General features: G+C 44.2%; 1 protein-coding gene across 13 annotated transcripts in view; it reads right to left on the bottom strand.

The window, feature by feature from the left end:
• LOC100714370 (nephrocystin-1-like) overlaps positions 1 to 26379 on the bottom strand; it is a 182379-nt gene that overhangs the window by 141840 nt on the left and 14160 nt on the right. For 3 of the 13 annotated variants that reach the window (XR_010040808.1, XR_010040807.1, XM_063229993.1), the window contains exons 7-17: positions 25112 to 25215; positions 24669 to 24711; positions 23708 to 23795; positions 22242 to 22336; positions 20389 to 20517; positions 11158 to 11232; positions 9405 to 9515; positions 8407 to 8489; positions 6506 to 6582; positions 5780 to 5879; positions 207 to 319 (exon numbers count right to left, since the gene is read on the bottom strand). The exons of 4 other annotated variants lie outside the window; for them this stretch is intronic. Coding sequence is in view for 3 of the 9 variants with exons in the window: in XM_063229993.1 (XP_063086063.1) it covers positions 207 to 319; positions 5780 to 5879; positions 6506 to 6582; positions 8407 to 8489; positions 9405 to 9515; positions 11158 to 11232; positions 20389 to 20517; positions 22242 to 22336; positions 23708 to 23795; positions 24669 to 24711; positions 25112 to 25215 (1018 nt within the window). In the remaining 6 variants the exon portion in view is untranslated. Of the gene's footprint in view, positions 1 to 206; positions 320 to 430; positions 529 to 2870; positions 3913 to 5779; positions 5880 to 6505; positions 6583 to 8406; positions 8490 to 9404; positions 9516 to 11157; positions 11233 to 20388; positions 20518 to 22134; positions 22337 to 23707; positions 23796 to 24668; positions 24712 to 25111; positions 25216 to 26379 lie in introns of those variants that run through there. 6 more of the 13 variants (XR_010040812.1, XR_010040811.1, XR_010040809.1 and 3 more) reach the window with 5 other exon arrangements.

The raw sequence follows: 26379 nt of genomic DNA, 5'->3' as shown, positions 1-26379 counted from the left end.
TTCAAGCTTCCATATTTAAAAATGCAAAAGAGTGTATCTGAAAGAACTGAGTATGTATTTGAGGTTCCAAATGTCCACGCTTTGCATCGGGCGTACTGACATTGATGCCACCCCCGTATTTTATTCCAAATGTCCCACTTAGAAACCGAGGTACATCCATGCAGGCACAGAGTACCAGTGAATGAAGAAGCGTGAGGACTCCTTACCAGTGTTCTGTGAGTTCGTCCTGTCTTTCAGCAGCGCATCTCCAAGAATCTGCCGATAAAATACCAGCAGGTGGGAGCAGCACATACTTCCAACCAAGGTTTCCGGCAGGAAGCTGTCGCGGAAGGGAAAAATGCATTTAGCAAGCCGTCCCTCCAGGCTGCCCGCAGGGCTTTTCCTGCACGGTATTGGGAAACATTTTAAGAACCGAAAGGAGAATTTCTACCAAGTGGCCACAGTAAGCTTCTGATACACATTTGAGGTGTGTACTTCCAGACTCCGCCGTGCTGTAACCTTTGTGTTTCCATTTTAGCACAGACACCCCTGGAAAATGGCAAAGAAAAAGAAAAGCCCTGGAGTACTTGTGTCAGACAGCGAGTGCCCAGTGAGCCACCCACTTGAACAAAGGCAAGTGGCTGCCACGCCTGACTGATGCGGAAATCCCAGAGTGACTGTTTCAGGGCGGGTGCCACAGGGTGTGACAGGCCCAGGGTGTGAATGGCCCGGGCGGATCCCGACTTGGCTGTGAGGCTGTGGACTCCTTAGGGCTCACTCTCCCTGTAGTTTAATTTCCTTGTGTGTGGAATGTGAGGAGCATGATCCACAGTTCCCCTGAATAAAAGGATTAAATGCCTAAAGCAGCGTCTGCATAGACAGGGCTCCAGGGCAGGAAACCGTGCACAACTGAAGGTGTTACCAGGTTAGAGTGCTACAGTTTTGGGATGTGTGACGGAATCCCCATGGCAACCACAAAGAAAATGTCTATAGAACATACACAGAGGAAATGAACCGGGGTAAAAATGTGTCCCTGTGAAAGGTCAAGCACAAAGGAAAGCAACAGGGAGGAAACGAAAGACACAAAAAGTGACACAATGTCAAGGAAACAAGAAACAAAATGCCAGAAGTCAGGTCTTTCCTATCGGCAATTTCTTTAAGTGTAAATGGATTAAAACCCCAATCAAAAGATAAAAGTTGGAAGAATAGATTTAAAATATAAAATGCAATTATATGCTTTCTATAAGACATTCTAGATGAAGGACACTCAAAAGTCATCAATAAGACTTAAATTTTTGTAAGTTAATCTTTAATTTCTAGAAAAGTTTAGAAGGAAAAAAATATGAGAAAGGCAATGTTCGGTCCTGTAGCTGATCACAGGGGAACAGACAGAAAACGACACTATGCTGGTGCAGAAGGGATAGGGTCCTCAGGTAGTCAGTGCCTGGAGTTTAGGCTGAGCATCCCCCACCACTCCCTGAGTTTCTAGAAACACTAAAAAATTACAATACAGGTTCTCTTACCACATTCATATCATATATACTAGTGGGCACACAGAGCCAGAAATCATTTTTCCAGTGCTCCCCAAATTCCAACTGAGATTTCAAAGACTGACTACAGGGGAGCAGCCGAGCTGCCTGGAAGCCACCACCAGGCACTGTTGGTGTTCTTCCTGAGACTTCTGAGGAGGGTTGTCTGGCTCTGGCTCTGGCTCTGGTCCCCAGCCCACCCAAGCAGTGTTCCTGTGCACGCCCAGACTCAGGGCTCATGCTGAGGAACAGCAGGGGCCTTTGCCAGGGGAAGGGAGGAGCCTTCCTTCCTTCCTCCGGCTCTGTCCTCGCCTTTCTCCATCTGTCTGCCAGGCACCAGTGTGGGCACCGTGTGGGCCCTCCTTTCCTTCTGAAACCTTCCCACATGAGACAGTGTGGCTTCACTTTTTAAAGATTTTCTTCAGAGAAACCTCTGGTTTTTCCACACCCGAGGTGACCAGAAAGTTCTGGGCGACAAACAGTTAGCTGAGTTGAAGAAGTAAAAAGCTATGTCTCTGCCAGTGCAAGTGCTGCTGGCAGGAGGGGAACAGATGTGATGAGTGGGCCTCAGTCAAGTAACAGTCCTACTTTATTCAATTGTAATATTCAATTCAATTTAGAAAAAAAGAGAATATGGAATGGATCGAAAAGACAAGCAAAATAAATTCACAGCAAATTCACACAGAGATCCATACAATCTACTTTACAGCCTGGTGTCTCCTGGCGCTCAGAACTCAGAGTCTAAATTTGGACCTTTCCCTTAACCGGGGCTTAGGAGCAGGCCTTGGTCAAATCACACCAGGTTAAACCCCTTTGGAAAGCAGCTCCAAAATTAGAAAGACAAGTTTTGGTGAAGCGGAAGCATCTATCTGCTTCTGGTCAAAGAGTCGGGGTCACCATGATCACAACTGACTCCCTGAAGGGCTTGAAGGCGAGCCGGGTGCGCTTTCCTGTTGGAAGAGACAGGCTGGCCTGCCCGGCTTGTTTGCATTGTCACAGGTCTGCAGGCCAAAGGAACAATGCATGTGACACTGTTTGCTGTGAGGGCCACCGAGAGCTGGGCATCAGGAGGCCAGGGGAAAGGGGCCTGACGCATACTCCACCAGGGCTCTGCACCCTTGGTCTGCCCCACCGGATCTCACCATGTCCTGGCCTGGTTTCTCTGAGAGGGTGGGCTGTGCCTGGGTCACGCCAGCAGGGGACCTTAGCCTGTCTGTAACAGCCCCAGGATGTGCCTTTCAGGACCAGGCAGCATGGAGCAGTGCTCATGACCATGGGAAGAGAGAAGAGCACGCAAGAGACGGGCCGGGAGAAGGAGCCCTACTTGGAAATTGCTTCACAAACACTTTCTTGGGTGCCTACCATGTGCTGTCATCACACATGTGCTTCTGTCCCTGAGTTCTGGGGGACAAGGCTGCAGGACTCTTCAGTCAGGCCCAGCACATGGGAGTGTTCCCAGCTGCTCTCCTGACCTCTGCGCTGTGCAGCCCGACTTGATCTCAGAATGGGAAGACGCATCTGAAAACCAGAATGCAGAGCCAGAGGCACAGCATCGAGAGCTGTGCGTGCCAGACGCGCTGGCAGTGCCCGGCTCTCAGAGCTCTGCCTACCAGCTGGAGCAGTGCAAGAGTGAGGTTGAGCGGGATGAGGCTGTTCACTTACAGAGACCGCTACTGTGCTGGGTCTGCATCACGAAAAAGAAGTTTTCCATGGAAAGACTGCCAAAAAGGGGAATTTACAGGCTCTAAGAACATCCAAGAAAGAAAGAAAAAACCCAAGAGAGTGAGTAATACCTAGGAGCGCACCATCAACGGTTGTTGAAAGACTGAACTGTGAGTAGGGTAATTATAAGATGCACCTCGGTCTGAGGTCAGAGCAAGGGGTATTTAACCTCGGGATCCGGAATGAGCAAAGCAAACCCCTCGGGGGCACCCCAATCCCTCTCCCCCAGCTTCTTGGAAATCTGCAGTAAGGAGCTGTCCTGGGAGCACAGCCCCCTGGATGGGCTCTGCCCCACACTGTGCTCACCTCGCCCTGTCCCCCGGGTGCCCGTGTCCTCTGTGAGAAGCTCCTTTCCTCTCCCATGGCCACCTTCCTGCCCTCCTGCAAAGTCTGCTTCTGCTCCTCCCCGGACCCTCCCTGCTGAAAACCACATCTTCATCCAAGCAGTCTTTACAGCACTATCTCCTTGGCGTTGAATCTACATCATTACTCCAATGGCGGATGCTAATGGTTGGCGCTATGTGCTCCACTGTGTGCCAAGCACAATCAACACGAAGCCCGGGGTTTATATGCTTCCTTTCCAGTCACTCTTGTTCCAGTGGTAAGGGGTCTATGCTGGTACGTCTGCTTTTTCAGACTAGTCTTAATATTGTAAAGGGTGGCATACAAATCGCTTTTAATTCTAGCGTAAAAATGAAAACATTTAAAATAAATAGCTGCGATAATTTTTAACATATACACAAAGTTAAAAGTCATAAATTTTAATGTCAATAACATAAAATGTGGAGGCAACAAAAGAGATAAGGCACCCCAGGGGCAGAGTGAGAACTGTCTGGTTTTAGATGGCACGGTCTTATTGGTCTATTTAAAAGGCTGAGAAATGGTTAAAAGTCTAAGGACACTGAGTGAAAAATTAGTAGATCTGAGATTCCACTAGTATAAATGCTTCTTGCACAAAACACAAGTTAAAAACACCATGGAAACCACTACTGGCTTTTTAAAATGGCCAGGACAGAAAAAACTGTCAATACAAAGTGCTGTCAAGAATATGGTATACGAGGGGCTGGGGATTTAGCTCAGCGGCATAAGCACCTGCCTTGTAAGCAGGCAGTTGTGAGTTCAATACACGGTACCGATAAAAAGCTAAAGAAAAAAAAAAAAGAATATAGTATACACCGGGGGTGGTGGCACACACCTGTAATCTCAGACCTCAAATTTGCGACCAGCCTGCGCTATAAAATGACCTCAAGGCCAGCCTGATGAGGGGGGAAAAAAAAATACAGAGAAAGTGAAATTCACACCCTGTTAGGGAGAGGGTAAATGGTACAGTAATTTTGGAAAACAGTTTGGCAGCTTCTTATAAAGTTAAACTAAAACCAGACGAGCCAGCAGTCCCATTCCTAGGTTATTTCTACCCACAAGAGATGGAGGCAGATGTCCACACTGGGAAACCTGTGGGCGAGCTGGGCACGGTGGTATACTGCCCCATCACACCAGCACCCTGGGAGGCTGAAGCCAAAGGGTCACAAGCTTGAGCCCAGCCTAGGGAACTGGTGACTTTGTGAGGCCCTGTCTCAAAAATCTCAACATTAAAGATTTTTTAAAAAGGGCAGGGATGCAGGTCAGTGTGAAGGCCTGGGGTTAAAACCTAAGCTGGGTGAAGAAAAATCTTGTATGCATGTGTTTAGGGGCCCTTATTCATAATTACCCAAACTAGACACAATCTAGCAACCTAGAGAATGATAAACAAACTGTGTTACATTCATAAAATGTGACACTGCCTAGAAAGAAAAGGAACAATCGAATACACGCAGCAGCCTGGGTTAATCTCCAAGGCGCCGTGCTGAGAGAAAGAAGCCAGATTCAAAGGCCGCTACTGTACAGTTCCATTTATGAGATCCAGAAAAGGCAAAGCTAGTAGGGAAGAAAACAGGTGTGAGGCTGGGCGCTGGGAGCTGACTATAGACCTGAATTCAGCTTTTAGAGTAAGGAAAACATTCTGTATCCTGGTGGCTGTTTTTACATGATTGTACACACCTGTCAAAACTCCAAGACCCCACCCACTAAAAAGGGTAAATTTGCTGTATGTAAATTAAACCTCAGTACATCTGACAAGAAAAGGTTCCCTGAAGACAGGATTAGAGATTGGTAAGCCCCATTTATTCAAAAGTGGCTGAATTATTTATAGCCAAGCCTATCACTTGGGCTTATTGGTAAACAGGACTGTGAGTGAGTGTACACAGTGTTACTATCCTGCTTCCTTACTGATGGGGTTGGGTTGTTTGGGTTTTTGGAGACAGGGTTTCCCCGTGAGATACAGGCTGGTTTTGAAGTCACTATGAAGCCCACATTGGCCTCAAACTCCCGGAGATTTTCTTTAATCACAGGTGTGCACCTCTATGTTCAGCTCCCTACTGATCTTAGGCAGAAGAATTAATGGGGGACAAAACCACTGAGAAAGACTTGGCCGAGTAAGCAGGAGGAGAAGCCGAAGCAGCGGCGCCCTGCAAAGGCGCCCGAGCACATGGGAAAGGCGAGCAGGGACCAACCTCAGGATGTTTCTCGATCTTTGGTTCAGAGACCTCAGTTTCACCAGAAGTTGAGGCTGCCTTCGCATGGTCAGCATCTGATGGAAAACACTGCTGTGTGCTGAAAAAAAAATCAAAGATAAAACTAAAAATGTGAAGTGTTTGGGAATGAGTACAGTAGACCAAGTGTTCGGTGAAAATGTGCCATCCGTGTACCAAGTGTGCAACAGGCAGGAGTCCCGAGTGTTCTCAGAGAGCCGAGGGACAAAGGGTGATGCGAATCCTGATGGACACAGACAGGCCCCAGATGGTGTCACCGCTGCCTGCTTAAGCAGCGGAGAAGGGGAGTTTAAAGAGCACATCCGGCCCTAGGTAGAACCAGCTGCATCTCAGACTCCAAGCTCCTTCCTGTTCCAAGAAGCTGGGATGCCAGGGCTGTGGGGACAGCGGCAGGGAGGATGCTCTGACCACCAAACGAAGACTAGGGTGTCTCACCCTCCGCCTCCCAACTCCCAGCACACTGCCGGGCCGAAGGCCAGGTAAAAGGCGCTCAACTTTTTGCATGACAGTGAGCCATGCACACCACCGTTCCTTGTTTATGCGCTTTGACGTTGCCTCAGGCGGGCTCTGGCTTAGCCTGACCTGTTTCTAAGAGCACAAATGCAAGTGAAGAACACCGTGCGAGCTGCCTTCTCACGTGACCGTGTTGGGCGTTAAGGGAAGGAAAGCAACACCTAAGAGCCGTACCTCTCCTGGACACGGAAGGGTCCACTTCCACGCCTTTCTCATAGGGGGTCCCGCCGTTCAGGAAGAGCTCGTAAGTTCTAGAATAGAAAAACTTGCTTGGGTGGGTATGTCTCGTAGGCATTCGGGAACACTGGAGTCAGCAGTAAAGTACATTTGAGCACAAAGTTATTTACAGACATAACATTGGTTATTATTATGTCTATAATCTGTGACAGAAGGGAGACAGCTCTGGGTCCCTAGTAGGTGCCATCTTGGTCAACAGACTCTCAGCACAAACTATTGAGAATATGGGGTTTTTTGTTTACATGAAAATGAGAAAGATTAATTGACATTATTTGACTTTAATGACAATAACTGCTTTGAATGTATTTTCAAATGAATTGAATCATTATTGGAAACAAAGTCATTATGAATTTCAATTCTTTTTAAAATAGGAAAGTGACGTGTATAGTGTAAAACATTTGGAAGGCAAAGAAACTCCTCCCCATCTTTCCTTCCTATGCTGACACATCATTTGCTCTTTTTTCTTTTCTTTTTGGTACCAGGAATTGAATTCACAACCCTGCGCTTGCCAGGCTGGTGCTTGTGCCACTGAGCTAAATTCCCAGATGCTCTTTTTCTATGCAAACGAAAACAAGCTGATACATGTTTCCCCCACACCTCGGTCCTGGGGATCAAAAGCAGGGCTTCATGGAAAGACGACCAGGAGCTACTCCTGCAGCTCTGCGTGCGTCTGTTCTGAAGCAGACACCACCTGAGTGCAGGAAGGAAGTTAAAAGGCCCCTTTACCCCTACCACGCCAGGGTCCCCATTCTGATCCAGGTTACCTGCATCTGCCCACAGAAGCAAACAAATAGTTTTCAATGAACAATTAAAGAGGGGTGGGGTCACGGTATTCAGACTGGTCTGTGTCTTACATTTTGTCTGCTATACACTGGAAGCGTCTCTGTATTAATACACAGAGCTCTACCTTGCTTCTTGCTTAAAAAACACCTGTCACCTGACTTGTAGAAAGATGGAGACGTATTTTCTTTATTTCCTTCATTAAGGACTGCACCCCACCCCTGAGCATGTTTTCTAAACACACCACAAGAAAGCTTGGGTTTCTATACCCACTCCTGTTACTGGGGGAGCCCTCCCACCCATGCATGGGGGTGACGCCAAGAAAGGAGGTAATCAGGACTTTACCTCTGGCCTTGAGATGTTACAGACCACAGCCTCGGACTTTATAATTTTTTTTTTTGTCTTTTTCCTTTTTATCGGTACCGGGGATCGAACTCACGACTGCCTGCTTGGGACTTTATAATTCTAAGCTTGGGATCCTGATCACCATGCAGCTCCCTGCCTGCCCATTTGCATCTCTGCTGTGAATTTCGCTTTATAGCCTAGACTTAGAGCTGAATTTTCTCCCATTTAGAAATTCAGATGATCTCTGTCTTATTAATTTTCAAGAGCTCTTTTTGCATTAGGGGCTATAGGGTTCTTATCGCAAAAATCTGCTTCCTGTCTGCCTTTTTGCTCCTAAGGTTTAAATCTGTTTACAGATTCCCACTACAGTTTCCACGTTCCACCTTCAGGAGGGAGGCAGAGGTCACAGGACTTGGGGACCCTGGCTCAGCTCCCCACTCTTTGAAGAGAATCAGGCTTTGCTCGCAGCACAGGGAAATGTGCCAGGACACGGGAAATCACTCAGCAGCCAGCCAGTGCAAACAGCTCTTAAAACACTGACTCCACACATCATTTTTTCCTGCCTGGGACGAAAGTCTGCAAGCTGTCTCTGTGCAGCATCAGACAACACTCAACTTGTTGAAGAGCTACCAGAACCAATCTGAGCTACCCAGAGCCTAAAAGATGAACTCATGCAAAATGGCCCAGCGGTAGGGAACGCCCAGCCTGCTTACCTGGCCGGAATAGGAGCGCCGCTGGCATCGAACAGCTTCAGAAACGCCCAGCCACAGCTTAACTCTCCTCGGTCACCGGTAGACTAGGGAGCAAAACAAGTATGTGACTCTGTGTCTGCAGCCCAGAGAGAACAAAACGCACATTCACCCCCACTACAGGAGCAGCTCTTTCCCAGAAAATACAATGAGACCTAACAGATGCCCGCTTCCTTCGCAAACTAACAAACTGTCGCTACTTCAAGTGACAACCGTGTTTCGCTGAAAATCCTTGCTCTTGAAAATTCCTTAAATCTGACAAGGTGGCCATGACTGCTCTCAGATCTTGAGTGCTGTGAACTTTGTAAACTGATCTCAAATCACACTGATACCACTTGGGATCATGAGACGGGGTTTCACTGCCTGTTGGAATGCAGCAGGGGTCACTCAAGGAGCTCCAAAGTTTTGCTCCGAAGTTTATCTTCACTGTCAATTGACAGAGGCCACCAGGGCTTGCTTGGGGACCTGCTCCTCCCCTCACCATCCTACCTATCTGCAAAGCACATGCCTCAGTCTGTCTTAAAGAACAGCAGTGGCAATATAGGACCACTGATGTAACCTCTCTGTGATGACTCTGGTTACTGGGGCCAAGTTATTTATTATTATTATGTTATTATTGGTTTTTTACGACAGACTTTTGAGATGCAGTTCCAGCTGACTTTGAATTCACTTTTTAGCCCAGGTTGGCCTCAAACTTGCAGCAATCCTCCTGCCTCAGCTTCCTGAGTGCTGGGGTTAGTCATATGCCACCATGCCTGGCTTTTAATGTCAATTTAAATACTATTTTAAATACCATTGTAGCATTATCTAAAAAATGAGAATCACCATCAATCTCATTCCACAAGGGATTAAAATTCTATTACACAGAAGCCTTCCTGTATTTTACCTGTAAATACAGACATACTTCTGACACTTCCCTTTTAATGGAGACATTAGAAAACCTTATGTTTCAGTTGACGTACGTTGCGGATATAGGAAATTCCAAGTTCAAACAGGATTCCGAGGTCGGGAGATGAAGAATTGGACCTGATGAAACAGTCCCCACTGAGCAAGCAGGGCAAGATGCCAGTGACCTGCATGACAGAGAAACCAAAGTCACCGGTAAGAAGAAGTGGGGAGGAGTTTAGCTCCTTGGACCATCTGTGAACGGGTTATGCCCCTGCAGTATGATAAAGGTCTTTTAAGGAAAATAAAAAGCAGATGTACTGGGCTTATCATCTATAACAAAGATTTGAAATAAAACCTTATTTCAAGGGATTACTGTCACCTGCTTTTGCACTGTGAGACAAGCGCTGTCCGCAGGCTCAAGTGCACAGTCTGTGTGAGGTGCTTACCTAAGGTGTGTGCCTAGCCACTGCTCCGCTGCTTAGATGGATCTAACCCGAGAGACCAATACATGCTCGCTCAGCTCGCCTGCCGCCCGTCCTGCGAATGTTCTTTCCCTCTTGCTCATCTCTCCTCTCTCCTAATAACCAAATCCCCCTTCTTGCCTCAGTAGTCCTATCTGTCCTTTACGTCTGCTTTCTCTTCCACGATACCTTCCCTGGGGATCAGGCTAGAATTAGCCTCACCTCCTCGGGCTCCCAAAGCACTCAGAACCCCATCAGCCAGAGTGAAGATTTATTTCCACAGTGCCCACACCCAGGGAGCCTCCAAGGCTGCAGCAAGACATCTCACCCAGGGCCTGGCACATGGCTGGGCACCATGGATGGAGGGAGCTGCTATCACTCACGAGTTTCTTCTCCATTATCCTGCAAGTTCCCACATGTCCAGGGTGGATGCCTGGCACTTGGCAGATGCTTAACTGGATTCGGCAACGGGTTGTATACTTACACGTCCTCCCAATGGCTCATCTTCATAATCCAGGAAAGTGTTAGCACCTCACACCCCACCCTTGCACTTCACATACACAGACACCACTGCACACTCGTGCAGGGCTGTGCCACAGGCTGGCGGTTTCTCCCTGGGAGCAGGGAGCTCTCGAGGTCGCCCTGCACCTGCACTAGTTTGGGGGATGAGTGGGGACACGCACACGCAGTGAGGTGACCTCTCTCAGACCTCCCCCTAACTCTCCCAGATCTCACTCTAACTCTTTTGATGCAATAAGAGGAAGCTCAATGAAGGGTTTTCAGGGTGCAGTAACATAAACAAGTTAATTGTAGGGAAATAAAATACTAGAGTAACGAAACCACAGTGGTGGAAACCAAGTATGCTACATGCAATTAATGCTGGATAAAGAACATAAAGACACCCTCGATTCACTGGTGTCCACGTAACCCTGAGTCAGTGGTTTGAAGCCCTCACTGGGCAGTGACAGTCCCCAGGGTGTAGGGACAGTCCTCGGGCGTCACCTTTGATGTTATCTGGGAAAACACAACCTCAGGAGCACAGGGGAAGCGTTCATTTTTGAAAAAACACCCTGCTTTCTAAATGTTATCTTCTTGTTTTCATGTTTCATCAAATGGGTAGTTTCTAAAATTGACATCCATTGAACAAGATGATTCATAGGAAACATAACATGGGTGCGTCAGGAATATGAGTGACTTTTTTAAAATCTAGGAACACACTAAGGAATTTAAAGATTTAAATCTGGGCCCTTGCATCCTGTGCTGAGTCCGTCACAGTTACAGCCTCACCTTAGATCTTAACTGCAGCAACTTAATAGGTTTAAAAAAAAATTCATTTTTTCCTTCTCTTCACTCAGAGATTACCTACCTGGGGAGAAAATGCCCATGTTTTGGGCTTTTTAGGTTGCCACGTGGCTCGGACAGTATGAATGTTGCTCAGGACCTGAAATGAGAGTTTCCCATTTGAAATTGCACTGTAGAAAGTTCTCTGATACATCACTGCTTCTGAGCGCCAGAGTGCTGACGGCGGGAAAGCAGAGCTGTCAATGTTTATTTCATGTAATTCCACGACGTGTTTCTTTTTACATCAAGGTCCAGCATGCATATAACTTCTGAAATAGTGAAAAAAAGCCTTCCAATATTTATTAATAAAACCATGAAGAAACTAATAAAATGAATTCAGACTTGGACCTTTGTGCCTGTGGTAAGTTGTTGTAAGTGAAATACTTCAGAGCTGAGAGTGAAACTGCAGATTGAAATGGTTTCAGAGATGGGACGCGCATTTTACATGTTGTCCTCAGCTGGGATATACATCATGTTTCGATTCAAGATTTGAGGCCTGAGAATTACATCCTGCAATTTAATCTCTTATGAAATGGCACCCACAAAAGGTCCACCCTGAAGTTTACATAAAGCAATGAAGTACAAAAGAGAACTTTTGAAACTTTATGTAAAAGTTTATGCCAAATTCTGGAACGTTATGGCCAATTAAATTTGAATTGACTTTGTCTTTTAGAGAACTTTTAGTTTAAGAGAAGTAAGCAGAAAGTACTTACTTTTTATTAAAAAAAAACAAGTATAAATTGCAAACTGGTAGATTCAAACAAAGTCAGGCGGTGTAGCTGCAGGAATCTTCTATTAGACTCTGCATGTTCTGGTGCATTTGAAATAGTTCACAATTTAAAAAATACCAAGAGTTCCAATAAACTAATAGTTCCAATAAAAATTAGATTGGGATATAAAACAGATATGAAAAGAATTAAACAGAAGTTCAAAAGAAGTAACATTCCAAGATAAGAAAGATTTTAAGTGTGAGACTTGGGTTTGTCTTTTTCTTTTTATTGGCAGATAATTAGTTGATGAGTTTTTTAAATGAGCATTTCAGGGTTTCAATTAAATTTTAAAAGGGTAACACAGATGATGGTGGTTAGCTATGAAATGTGTCAAACACACCAAAGCAGATGAAAGCAGCGTGCATTGGGCGCTCAGGTGCTCACCACCCAGTCCTGCAGCAGCTCTGCACCGCTGCTGTTTCATCCCACACATATCCTCTCCCCACCCAGCAACTCACCTTATATTCTCACCTTCTGCAAATTTACAGACATTACTAAACTTGTCTGAGCTTTGCCACGCATACTATTAAACTTGAGTCTTTGTTTACGTTCTTGTTTGATGTAAAATCTAACAAAAAATCATGACCTTGTGTTTATGTGTATCATGGGTAGAGAGAGGAAGCTGGGGTGGCCACGGGTTACAGGACCTAAAATTGACACAGTGGGTGGGTTAACAGAGGCACGGGGAGGGGAGTGTCTTCATCGCTGGCAGGGCTCATGGTCCAGAGAACCACTGTCCCCTTGGTGGGGACAGAGGCCACGTGCAGAACCTGGGCCTCTGTGTTCACCTGAAGTGATGTGAGGCACCTGCCAGCTTCCCCTGCCAGCGTGGTGTCAAGGTCTAGTTACAAGAGAATTTTTTTTATTTTTTTGGTTTCAGGGATCAAATTCACAACCTTGTGCTTGTCAGGCAAGTGCTTATGCCTCTGAGCTAAATCCCCACCTCCAAGAACTTAAAAAAAATTTTTTTTGGAGATGTTCTCACTATGTAGTACAAAATGGCCTTTAATTCTCTGTGCCACCTAGGCTGGCTTCTGCATCAGCCTTCTGAGTGCTGGCATTATAAGTGTGAACCACCAGGTCTCGCTTTAAAAGAAATTTTAAGATTCAGAAAATCTCAACACTTCAAATATCCACGATCTAATAAAACATCATTTATCTTACTAAGAAAACCAGGAACATCCCAGATTGAATTAGAAAAGACACTCAATAGACCAACACTAAGACAAACACAGATGGAAGAATTGTCTAAGATTTTAAAGGAGCCAAATAAAAATATGTTAATAACTTGAGAAGTGCTTGAAGAAAATTTAAAACATTTCCTTAAAAAGAAGAAAATCTCAACATTAAAAATGGAAGAAAAAAAGAAGAATGAAATGGAAATTCTAGAACTGAAAAATACAATCAAGAGAAACAAACAATCCCCAACTCATTAGACTCAATAGCAGAACAGAGGATAACAGGAATTAGCCAATAAACTTACAGATCAGAAAGCAGGAATCATACAATCTGAAGAGCAGAGATAAAGTTGGTGAAAGAAAGATAAAGAAAAGAAAATCTCAGGAACTTGTGGGATTATAACAAAAGCTCTACCATTTAGGTCACTGGAATCCCAGAGGGGAGGAGAGTCTGCAGTTAAACAGCATCTGACAAGATAAAGACTGAGTAGTCTCCAAATTAGCCAAAAGACATAATCTCACAGATTTAAAAAGCTATTCTAATGAGGATAAAGCCAAGCAATTCACGCCCAGTACACCATCAACTTCTGAAAAGCAAACAGAAAGAGAACATGTGGGAAGCATCGAGAAACAGCCATGTTCCCCTTAAGGGAGAAACAATTTGAATGATTGGATTTCTCATCAGAGCCAGAGGCTGACAGGAAGTAGCACAATATTTTTCACATACTCTCAAAAGAGAAGCACTGTCGATCTAGAACTGTAAGAATGAGCCTTTAGGAGAAATAAAATATTTTCAAACCGGGTGTGGTGGTGTGTGCCTGTAATCCCAGCATTAAGGAGGCTGAGGCAGGAGGACGCTGCTAGTTTAAGGCCAACCTGGGCTACAAAGTGAGTTCAAGGCGGGCCAGAACTACATAGTGAAACTCTATTTAAAAAAAAAAAGATATTCGCAGGTAAAGTTTAAGAGATCTGTCACCAGCAGACCGACCCTAAAAGAATGGTTGAAAGACATTCTCTAAACAGAAAGAGCATGACTGTAAAAAAAAAAAAAAGGAATTTTAGAACATCAGAAAGAAGAAATCGACCAAGGAAAAGCCTGAGAGAAAGGATTAAACCAGATCTGGGAGAAAGCTGCTGGAATCTGCTTGGTCAGTGGCGACCCCTAGTGGCGCATTTCTGGTTTTTGTGCAGACTAGAAATGAGGATCATGATGACTTACTCCAGATCCAGAAGAAGGAAAGAGAAAAGCAAGGTGAAACCAAGGCCACGGCAGCTCCTCCAGACTTGTGCCCCTGCATGCTTCCAGCAATCGAGCAGACCCGGCAGTCTGAGGCCCTCCACCCTCACATCAGCCACGCACGTTCTGTGGCTTCTCACCGCTTCCATCTGCCATCTCCACCTAGACGCACGCCCCACGCACCAGACACTCACTATTGCAAGTGCTGTCTACCTTGCCCTCACCCCAGCGTGGGTACTGGACGAGGAAGGTGACACAGCAAGGCCAAGTCACCGGGCCAAAGCCCGCACTCTGCGAAGGGGAGCCAGGGTTCAGCTCAGGCAAACCGAGTCCAGGTGTGGGTTTGGTCCTCTTGAAGAGAACGCTTTGCTGTCCTCTGACTGCCATGCCGGTCACCCCTGGCCCTCCGGTGGTTATTTCTGTTCCCTCTGGCTCCTTCACATTAAGACTGGGTCGCCCCTGGCTCCCAGCTCAAGCGCTGTCCGTGGGGGGCAGCTCTGATTGTGGACTTGCTGGTTATTTCCTAATGTAAATATCGGGCCCCAAGCTTCGCTCTGAGAATGCTTTAGTTAACTCTCTCTCCCAAGTTATACATTGCATGTTCACTTTTTTGTACAGCACAAAATATATTCTAATCTTCCTTTTAAACCATTGGTTATTTAGAAATTTATTAGTTTCCAAATATTCACAGGTTTTCTCATTTATCTTTGTTATTGATGTCTGATTTAATTCCATGTGCTCCAAGACCATGTATTGTATGGGTTTAAACTCTTTCAAATTGGTTGAGGCTCATTTTCTGATCACCCATCTATCTTTGGGAATATTCCACATGTACTTCATATTTTTGGTAGTGGGGATCGAACTCATGACCTTGCACTTGCCTAGCAGGTGCTTGTGCTGCTAAGCCAAACCCCTGACCCTCCACATATACTTAAAAGAAAGCATATTTTACTATTTCGAGGTGAAGTATTATACAAATACCAATTCAGTCTCATTAGCTGAAATGCTATTTGATTCTTTGACAGCCTTACTAATTTTCCGTCTGCTACTTCTACATCAGTGAGAGAGAAGTATTAAAGTTCCAACTCTAATTGTGGCTTTGCCTATTTCTCTTTTCAGTTCTACACAATTTCATTTCAAGTACCTTGAACTCTGATGTGGGCCGTGGGCATGGTCAGGGTTGTTAGTCTTCTTGGTGAATTATCTCTCACTGTGAGCTAACGACTACTTGGACGTTTGTGTCTTTTGAGTGGTGTATCTCTTTTCTTCCTTCTACTTTTAACCTATCTACATTCTTAAATTTATGGTGGCTTCTCGTACAGAGCATATAGCTGAGTCTCCCTTAGTTTTAATGTGAATTTTCCTGATAACTTATTACTTGTTCAGGGCCTTTTCTATTCTTATTGATTTGCCATACTTCTTTTTTAAAAATCCAACTATTTTGCTCATTTAAAAAATCGAGTTGAGAGAGACCAAGATGACGAGGCAGTAAGCAGCAGAGAAAACAGCCTCTCGGAGAGTCACTTTTCAGACAGTGGATACAGCACTGTGAGGAAGACAAGGAGAGGAGTGGGCCACGGGACCCAGGAAGCATCAGAAATGTGAACTGAAGCCCACAGAGAAGCCAAAGAGGGACTCACTATCTGACAGGAGTGGTTCAAGCTAGCAGACCCAGGGTGATAGTGACTCCAGAGGCCTCTGCAGAGAGGCAGCAGGGGAGGTCAGCAGCAGATGTGGAGGGCTGCACTGGCTGGCAGTGAGTTCAGAGGACTTAGTTCTCCCATGAGAGAGTGATTAGCCAGGAGCCATCCTGGAGACAGGCCAGCCGAGCTCAGAACCCAGAACTGCTGCTGGCTCCATCTAACAGCTCCCACCTGGGGTCACTCCTGTGGAAACTGTGGATGGCAGAAAGCCCAATGAGCCTGGTCTCTGGGCAGGCCTGCTGAGATCATCCACTATCCCACCAAAAGGCTACTGCTGGCTTGTCAACTGGTGAAACCAGAGAGAACCCTGGAAATGGGATTATTTTTAAAATTTTTTTCCTCTTTCCCCATCACTGTTTGATCTTGTTTTTATATGAGTGTGAACATGGTCCCTGGCCTCTTTATGGATGTGGTTCTGTTCTTTCTTCCTTTTATCTCTTCTATCTCTTTTCCTTCAGTCTTCTGCACCAGTTTCCCAAAGTTGATGTGATCCTCCTTTGTCCACTGACCTCACTTCTAATCTCTTCCTCTTCTTCCACTTCTCTATTTTCTCTTTAATCCATTTTGAATTTTAGCCCCTGAGGGCAAAACTGACACAGTAAGGACTTTTATACTGCATATAATTTTCTGGTTTGTTTTAGATCTTGTTATGTAACTACAAATCTAGTTCACTATGGTTAAAAGTGTTGCAAACTGAGGGTTAGCTCAGTTTGTCATTTTTTAGGATGTGTTGGATGCTACTGGTACCACTATAGCCAAAATTGACATAATGTTCTAAACAGCTGTTGGTATTACATGACTGAGATTCACTAAGAGTTGCATAAAATACTATAGCACAGTGTCAAAGAACCAAGGACTGGGCTAAACAACTTCTCATCTCCAACAAACTGAAGAAGTCAGATCTTCCAATGGTCTCAAACCCAAAACACAGCTACAGCTGGAATGTACCTCAGAGAAGTAGTCATCACCTCGGGACCCTAAAAACAGAGTTAAAGAAAATGCAACCCCATACCCAAGTTCACCAAAGGCAAATCCAGGAGCGATGAGGCAGGACAATCCAAAAGCCTCCCAACTGGCCTCCCTTAAGTGGTAGCAACAAAGCAATTAAAAGAGCCTCTGGAAAAAATGAAATCAGAAATAATTTCTCAGATAAAGTCCATGATTAGTGAAGCTAAAGCAGAAACAAACAAACAAACAAAACAAAGATGAGCTTAAGAAAATTATGGAAGCTCAGCATACAAAAGAAATGGGATCCATAAAGCAGATTCAAGCAGATATCCAGGAGAATACATGTTCCATTGAAAGTATTCAATCGGGGCTGGGGATTTAGCTCAGCGGCATAAGCACCTGCCTTGCAAGCAGGCGGTCGTGAGTTCGATTCCCTGTACCGATAAAAATGAAAAAGACAAAAAAAAAAAAAAAAAAAAAAAAAAGAAAGTATTCAATCCAGCAGCTGCTAGATGAGACAAAGAAGAGTAACTTAAGATAGACTGAAATCAATGAAAAAGTAGGAGATATCACAAATGACATTTTAAAAATGTTCACAGACATTAGGGCAGAAAATTTTCCTGGTTGAGAAAAAGAATTTGATATGCAGATAAGCAAGGCATATAGAACTCCAATTAGTTATGATCAAAAAATTCTACAGCCAGGCATACCATAGTCAAGATTCCAGAAATTCAACACAATAGAATCTTAAGAGCTGTTAGAGAAAAGAAACAAATCACCAAAAAGGAAAGCCCATCAGAATCACAGCTGACTTCTCAGCACAAACTCTCAAGTCAAGGAGATCTTGGAGTGAAATATTCTGAGTTCTAAAGGAAAACAACTTTCAACCCAAACTGATGTACCCTACAAAAACTATCTTTCAAAATTGACGGAGAAATAAGATACTTTCATGACAAAGAACATCTGAGGAAATTTATAATCACTGAAATCAGCACTCCAAAATGTTCTGAAGGACATTCTAGAAAGAGATAAAAAGGACTACAGTTCCATGAACTCCAACAGATGGAATCCACCAGGCAAGGCAAACAATTAGAGAGAGGGGGAAAAAAAGGAGGGGACCCAACAACAGGAAAATAACATGACAAGGATAAATCAATACATATTGTTATAGCCATCCAGACTAATGATCTCAATTTACCAATCAAAAGACAGTTGGCAGAATGGCTCAAGAAGCAAGATCCAACAGTAGGTTGCTTACAAGAAACACATTTAATTAAAGAAGAAATTCATAAACTGAAAATCAAAGATGGAAAACAATATTCCATGCAACAGGAACCCAGAAAAAAGTAGGAGTAGCTATTTTATTTGTAGACAAAGTGAATTGCAAGCCAAGACTGATGAAGAAAGATAAAGAAGGTCACTACATCCTAGTAAAGGGAATAATCCAAGAGGAAGAGATAACCATCATAAATATCTACGCAACAAATACCAGTATACCCAACTATATAAAACAAATGGGCAATAAAAATTCAAGAAGCCCTGATACAATTGTCTTAGGAGATCTCAATACCCCACTGTCACAAAAAGACAGATCAACTAGACAAAAAAATTAATAATAAAAGATTATCTACAGTGTGTTCCACCCCACGACATCAGAATACACTTTCTTTTCAGTTGCACATGGACATTCTTCAAAACAGACACACACTGGCCTCTAGAACATGTTTAAATAAATGAAAAGGACTTGAAATTATCCCACGCATACTACCAGGCTACAGTGCAATGAACTTAGAAATCCATGGCAAAAGAAACCAGAAGAACTTCATAAACACATGGAAATTAAATAGTACCCTGCTGAAAATCAATGGGTCACAGAAGAAATTAAACAATTTTTACAGTTGATCTTCAGGTCTGACTTTTTTTTTTGCCAGCACCATGCTGTTTTTATCATAGAAGCTTTATAGTATAATTCCAAGTCAGAGATTGTGATGCCCCCTGCCTTGCCTTTGTTTCCCGGGATTGCCTTTGCTATTCTAGGTCTCTTCTGATTCCAGACATATTTTAGGAATGTTTTCTCTAATTCTGTGAGATATGCTATTGGAATTTTGACTGGGTTTGCATTGAATCCATATGACAGTTTTGGAAGTATGGCCATTTTCACAATGTTGATTTTTTTGGCTTTATAAAATGTGCCAGGAAACATTTCTTTTTTATCTACTCTTTGGGAGAGTATGCATAAGATTGGTATTGTGCCTTCCTTAAATGTTTGGAGCAATTCACTACCAAAAGTATCTGGGCCTTGAGTTTTTTTTTTTTTTTTTTGTGGGAAGATTTTTTTAATTACAATTTTAATTTCTTTAATAGAGGTTACTTAACTTTTCTAATTTATTATGCCAATTTTATTAAGTTTAATGAAATTATCTATTTTATCAACGTAAAATATATTGGCTCAGAATTTCTAATATCCCCTTACTGTTCCCTTAGGGTCTGTGGAAGCTGTGACAGTGTTCTTCTTCCTATGGCAGATATTGATAACTTGCTTCCTTTCTTCTTCTTTTTTTAAATCTTTTTTGTCTTTTTCTTTTTTTTATGAGTACCAAGGATTGAACTCATGACCACACACTTGCAAGGCAGGCGCTTTTGCCACTGAGCTAAATCCCCAGCCCCTTTGCTTCCTTTCTTTTAAAAGTTTTTTGATCACTCTTACGGGGCATCTTTCAATTTTATTAATCTCTTCAAAGAATCAACTTTTTAAAAAATGTTCTTTTATTTGCTTTTTATTTCATCAATGACTCCTCCTATCTTTATTATTTCCTCCTTTCTCCAGCTTTAACTCACTATTCTATGTCCAGCTTCTTAAATGTTAGCTTAGAGCACTGATTTTAAATCTTTCTTCTTTGTAGTATATGCAATTAGAGCCATGTTTCCATCGAAGCTCCCTTTAAGGTGAACCTCATGAAAGGTAAATTAATTTAGGAAAAGCCGGTCAGACTTGTTTGGTACTGTGTAAAAAGTAGTCTCCCAGGAATCAGGGAGAAGTTGAGTTAAAAAGGACACAAAGAAACAGCAGATGACAACACTCTCTGTTGATGAGGGTGTTGGACATAAACACAGGACCGCACTGTGTAAGGTCTGCGCTGTTGGAAACACTAGAAGACATGCACCAGGCCTTTTGAAGGTGAGAAACAATCTAAGGCTGAGACGGTTCGACGGGACTGAAGTGCCAGTGTCACATACCTCGCACCTGGAAGACCCGGGCGAGACGGCCAGCAGCAGGGCTGCTGTGGCTGCACCGCATGTGTGCAGCAACAGGTGATGAGAGAGGCAGAGAGGAGGAGAGCGCACCCCTGCTACGTGCTGTGTGTTTGCTGTGTGGCTTTACCAACCCCGAAGGGCTCCCCTCCACCCTGGCGCCCTCACCTTGCTGCCATCGAAGGCACAGAGGCGCACGTGTCTGCTGAGGACTTGGACGCTGGCTCCAGGGTGCGGGATCATCTTACAGCTCCACAGCGTGAGCACCAGCGAGACGCGGCTGGGTCTCGGCCTGATCTGAGAGGGGAGTTAGTCGGAAAGTGTATTTTTGTTACGTGAAGTCCAGATCCACTGTCCAGAGCAGCTTTTGTAAGAGTGGCTTAAGAAAATATACACAGAATTTAAAAAGACAATAAGGAAAAATTGTACACAAACAGATACCAATGTGAGAAAAGTCTTAATAGTCTGGTCATTTCAAGTCAAAACTAGTCATTCTGGGTAAAATTTTCAAAGCTGGATTTGGACTATCTGAATTTTTCCTAATGAGTTAAAAGCCGAGACAGGAAAAACAGGCAGTAGTAGCAGTGCAAGTGTCCGAGCTGACCACGGAGACACGGTTTCCCATCTTGGACACATGAGGGTCTGAGTGTGGATTACCATGGCACGGCGACCAAGAACCCTGGCGTCAATATTACCCAGCTAAGTGCTCCTTCTTTTTTAAAATTCCAAGCAACTATCTACCTTGTTCTTTGACGTCTTACTTGCATCTGTTGACAGAGAAAATATACTATTTGATGAGATTATTCAGATTATTTCACAGACAAGAGGTCAGATGAAGAATAAACAAACTGGCATTCTGGCTTTGGATTTTTTAAGAACTGCCTCAAATAGTTAGCCGTCCATTTTGCTTTGTGACCACGAGCTGTTTCACTTAAATAAATTTGTCATTGAAATTGCAAGACAGTATCTAAAAGTTGTCAACTGTTTTAAGAAATGTGAGCTAAATATTTAGTTTTCTGGGCATAGATTTGTAACATTTAATGTACATTAAATAGACCAAATATAACATCTTTGTTGACTTAGAAAACAAGAAACTCAATGCTAAGAAGTTTCCAGGTCACACTAAGATTGGGAGGGAAAGGGGTGCTGAGGTCCTGCACCCCGACCCTCACTCCTGCAAACCTGACCACTAAGTTCCTCTCCCCTTAGACTGCAGGGGAGGGGGGCAGACGAGGGAGAAGATAAACAGAAGGGCGGGGATGTGTCTGACGGGGTTTATATCCGCTCTAAGCTGATATAAAGTAGAAGGAAATATCGGGCATTTTCTCCCTCAAACACAGAGACAGCAAGAGCCCTTTGCTCTTAGCCCTGCCTGATGCAGCTCCGCTGCTTCCTCCTCCACATGTACTTAACACAGTACTTCGACGGTACCACTGATGATGACACTTGCTGGGTCCATCAGCTTTCCGGTGCTGTAACAAATATCCGAGGCCATCGCTTTAAGAAGGGGCAAAGGTCTGTTTCAGCGCCTGGCTTCTGTCCTGCTTAGTTGGCCTCACTGTTCCTCAGTCCTGGGTTCAGGCAGTGCATCAAGGCGGCCAGGAAGCAGAAGGGAGCAGGGAAGGGACGCAGCCCTGCGACCCGCGGCCCTGGTCACGGACTTGCAGTCCATGGGGGATGGGGTGACAGACACCCACGCCTACCAGATGGCTAAACCTTTCTGTATAAAATTATTCTCTGGGCAACTCCACATGGGAAGGATGGCCAGCCCCCCACTTGTACAGATGAAGAAACAGGTAAAGAACAATTAGGATCGAAACCTGGCATTTTCCCTTTATAACAACGGGAGAAACAGAGCAATTAGAGAAGGGAAACAAGATATAGTCAAGGTACCAGGTCTAGGTTTTACCTTACCTATGAAACATCACATTTAAAGAATTCCAACGTGGAAACAATTCTTTGGTTCCTGTAGTGCATCCATTCACATGTTAGCTGTATTTACTGATGGCAACTACACTTACAGTGCCCGACTTGGCGTCCCACACTAGGTCTCTGAAGGCCAGTTGTGATGCCGTGAGCTCTGGCTGTAAGAAGGAACTTGCTCGAAATCGATTCCCTGTAAAGATAATTCATTCCTTGATTTTCTCACAAAAAGAGGAATAGAATTCAAAACCCAACATCCATATTACTGTACTGTGCTACGAATGTAGGAACAGAAACTTCCAAAATGGCAAACTGCTTACTAGGAACTCTTTTTTCTTCCTTCTTTTCTTTTCTGTCTCTCTCCCCCCACCCCTTGCTTGCTTTATGGTCTTTTTGACAGGGTCTTACTATGCAGGTCAGGCTGGCCTTGAATCCACTTTGTAGCCCAGGCTGGTCTTACATTTTCAAGGATCCTCCTGCCTCAGCCTTTCAAATGCTAGGATTACATGCATGCACTACCCCACCCAGTTGTAATTTGCTTTCTGAGACAGAAGTTTGACCCATACTTATTAACACAATATAACATTTAAAGAAATAAACAGGTAAAAGATTATCTTAAGGCAGCTTAAAGAAAGATCTTAAAGAATTTTAGGCCAATAACATGCCTCATAGTGAAGATAATGCATTCAAATATTTTTGTAAAATGCAGAAATCCCTAAGCATTTTGCAGACTTTTGAAAAAAAAAAATAACCTGTGGTTCCATGGAACACAAAAGCATTTTTACCCTTTGGCTCCAGTTTAATTATGAAGAATACTTCTATTTTCAGCAGAATACATTTACTGAGAGAAAGAAGCTTCTGTCCAAGTGAGAGACAGAAGGGGTCCCAACTGGGTTGCCCTAGTTATGAAGAATACTTCTTATAAAATCACTTAGTCATCCAACAAATAGTTTTAGAGTCCCTGTTCTGTGCCGAGCGCTATGCTAGGAGCTGGAGAGGGAACAGTGAATGAGGCAGATGTGTTCCCTGCCCTGACTGCTTACAGCAGAGTGAAGGAATGGGTGCCCAGGTGCAAGGCAGTAGAGGGACCCACACGATGACATTATGAAGGCCCCTTCCCCCTTGTAAGGTGGGGTCTGCCCCGAGACCGGTGGGATGGGAGGGGCACTTGAGGGGGTGTCGGCAACCCCGGTGCAGCCCTTCCGTGGGTAACTTAGCAGTCAGGTAGACAGGAGACGCCCTGCCCTGCAGGACTCCACTCTGAAATGAGCCAGCTACGGGGAAATCCAAGGCTGAATAAGGAATCAGAAACCCCAAATGGAGAAGGAATCTGGAGAAGCCCCTCTGCAAAGAGGAGCAGTAAAGGGAGGCTTAGGCAGCGCTGGGGGCGGTGGTGTGAGGTGTGCTGGGAGGACCGAGAGGGGAAACAGGTGCAGGCTACAGACACTACGATCAGGGGTTTTTGTCTGCTGTGTGGGGAAGATGAGCAAAAGATGAGTGTCAGTGAGCAATGAGAGTCAGCACCGTCCTCAACATTACACGCCTAACTGCTTCACCCGGTCACCTTCCTCCAGCAGCTGGGCCAGCGTGGAGGGCCGGAAGCCCGCAGGAATGGCCCCCATGGTGGCGAGCACGTCCACGGTGTTTATCTGCTGAAGAGAGGGGAACAGAATGAATCTGCTTGCTTTCCTTCACGCTGCTTCACTTCTGTAGTGCAAACACATAGACTTTAAGGGGAAAATACTGCCATGGGGCCCCCAATTCCTGAAAGCAGCAACCAGCCCCGAATCCCGCCCTTCCCAAGGGCCTGAGCCTCACACCGAGCTCGGAAGGCAGAGTTCTAGACCAGTGCTTCTATGCATCCTTTATCAAAACGGACCCTCTGCTCTGCCCCCCATGCATGGCCACTCACTAGCCTGAACACTGAGACTGATTCCCACTGAGGAATTAAGGGTGCTCTGCGTATGTGAATACACACGCACACACACATACACACACATGAGCACATGCTTAAGTAAAACATGGAATGAAATGTCAGGAAGAATATCCACTAAACATAGTGATAATAGTGATGATCTGAGGGAAATTTTTCATTTTGTTCTATATTTTTTTAAATGATAGGATTACAGGTAATTTGTCAGATTTTTCCAAACAGTAAATGAAATTTAGTCTTCAACAAAATGATAGAAAATTCTAGTAGGATCAGTGAGAATAGTTCTGAGCCATCAAATGATACCATGAATCAGAGGATCTAATCTTTCTTGTACAAAAAGAGCTAATGAGAAATATTACGTGGGGCGTGGGTTTACTGACCAGGAATGTGTTTTTTCTTTACATTCTTCCTATGCCTTGAGTGCTGTCTGTGACCTCTGCTCTCTTTCTAAGCTTCCATCCCATTTGAGTCTGAACTCAATCAGAGCTACTTTGTAATGATACAGAAACAAGACACCAAACACACTTCATCTATTAAACAGATTGTAAGACGTGAAATAGCAGCTGTCATCACTAAGGCAGGAGTTACTAACCTCTGAGATGGCTTTGCGAACCGCACTCCAGTGGGAATCGGTTCTGGGGAGACAAAAGAGCAAGTGACAGGTTTCGCTCTGGGTTCACCTGGGGAACCACAGTCATCACAGAGCAGCACCTCACTGTCAGTGAGGCCTCAAAGCCAAACAGTCCCTAGATGAAACCGAGCTAGGGCTAAAGGTGCTACATAGTAGCTACAAGATTAAAGCAGTGATGAGCTGTAAGCAAACAATCATAGGGAAAGCCCCCAAGAATAAGTTGTGTCCTCTTCCAGAGAGTTTTGAAGAGATGCAACTCAGTATAGGTAGGAGGCTCTGGGTTCAACTCCAGATCCGAAAAAAAAAAATTAATTAATCAAAAAAGAATAAAAGAAAGTCTGGAGTCTTGTATAAAAGTAAAGTAGAAAGTTCCCAAGCCATTCGAGGTCTCTGCCCATCCGTACCGTGGCTTAGCTTCAGCTCCGTCTGCAGTTTCATCCTCCACGTCCACAGCCTCCTCGCTGTCCTGGTCACTTGGTTCCTGCTCTTCTTTTTCTTTATTACAGAGCTGGGGAAGCAGTGAAATAGGAAGTGCTCTTCAACAGGTGTAGCAATCAATCAATAAAAATTCTAGCTCTTTCCGAAAGACTCGAGCATAGAAGGGAAATTAGAATACAATAGAAAAAATATGATAAGAAAGAAGTTTTCAGCATATAGTTGATGACTTCACTATGTGATAAAATGGCAAAGCCTGAGGCAGGCAGCAAGTTCTAACCAAAATAAACCCAGATAGGATTTATGCCAAGGAAAAAAGTTACGGTCAAGATAAAAGAAATATAAAAGTATTATAAGAAGGTCATCTCGGGATGAGGAAACCCTTAACAGTGATGATAACAAAGGCAAAATTGTAAGTGAAACACTGACAGATCCAGACAATGAAACACACACAGAGCTGAGAGTCAACAAAGACAATTTCTAAGGACCAATACTTCTATTATTAAAATATTACAGAAGCTCTTATAAATCAATGAGAAAAAGATTTCTAAAAATCCCCTGAAAAAATGTCCAAAAGACCAGAAAAGGCAATTCACAGAGAAGGAATAAAAATGGTCACAAAACACGAAAGGTCGCTCAACCTCCTTAAGAGTATAATGAATGCACTTAAAAACAATGAGACTGCTTTTGCCAATCACGCAGGCCAAAAATTAAAAAAAGATTAATTACAGTTAACACTGGCATTTATATGGGGAAACACTCAGAGGCTGGAGGTGGGAGAAGAAATTGGCAAAATAAATCAAGACAATAAAGATGTAAGTCCTGTGAGGCTGTGACAAACATCCGGAATTTATGGAAGAGGTATAATTAAGCAACTTGGCACAGACACACGAGCAGACTGATCAAAATGGGCGGGTGGTGGGCTGAGACCTGGTCGTCCCCACCCCTTCCTCGCTGGCAGAACCCGGACTTCTGCAGGCTGCTAGGTGTTGCCATGGAACCAGATGCTGCTCAGTGAAGTATAACTTGAAGTTTTTGTGTGGCTTCCGGAAAACTAACACTATGCCGTTTGATTTCTTCCCTCTCTGTCTTTCACTGCATAGACGCATTACAAGATCCAGCAGCGGATCTGCTTAACAGGAAGAGCTGCTTCACGTGTAGCTACAGAGTAAAATATTCAGGGCTTTAACCAGTGCTGGATTGTCTATCTTCACATTCCTTCCTCTCTTGAAAGAAA

Source organism: Cavia porcellus, unplaced genomic scaffold (assembly GCF_034190915.1).
Source record: "Cavia porcellus strain 051 isolate PalLab524CR breed Dunkin Hartley unplaced genomic scaffold, mCavPor4.1 scaffold_18, whole genome shotgun sequence".
Classification (NCBI taxonomy): Eukaryota; Metazoa; Chordata; class Mammalia; order Rodentia; family Caviidae; genus Cavia; species Cavia porcellus.
This window is presented reverse-complemented; position numbering and strand designations above follow the sequence as displayed.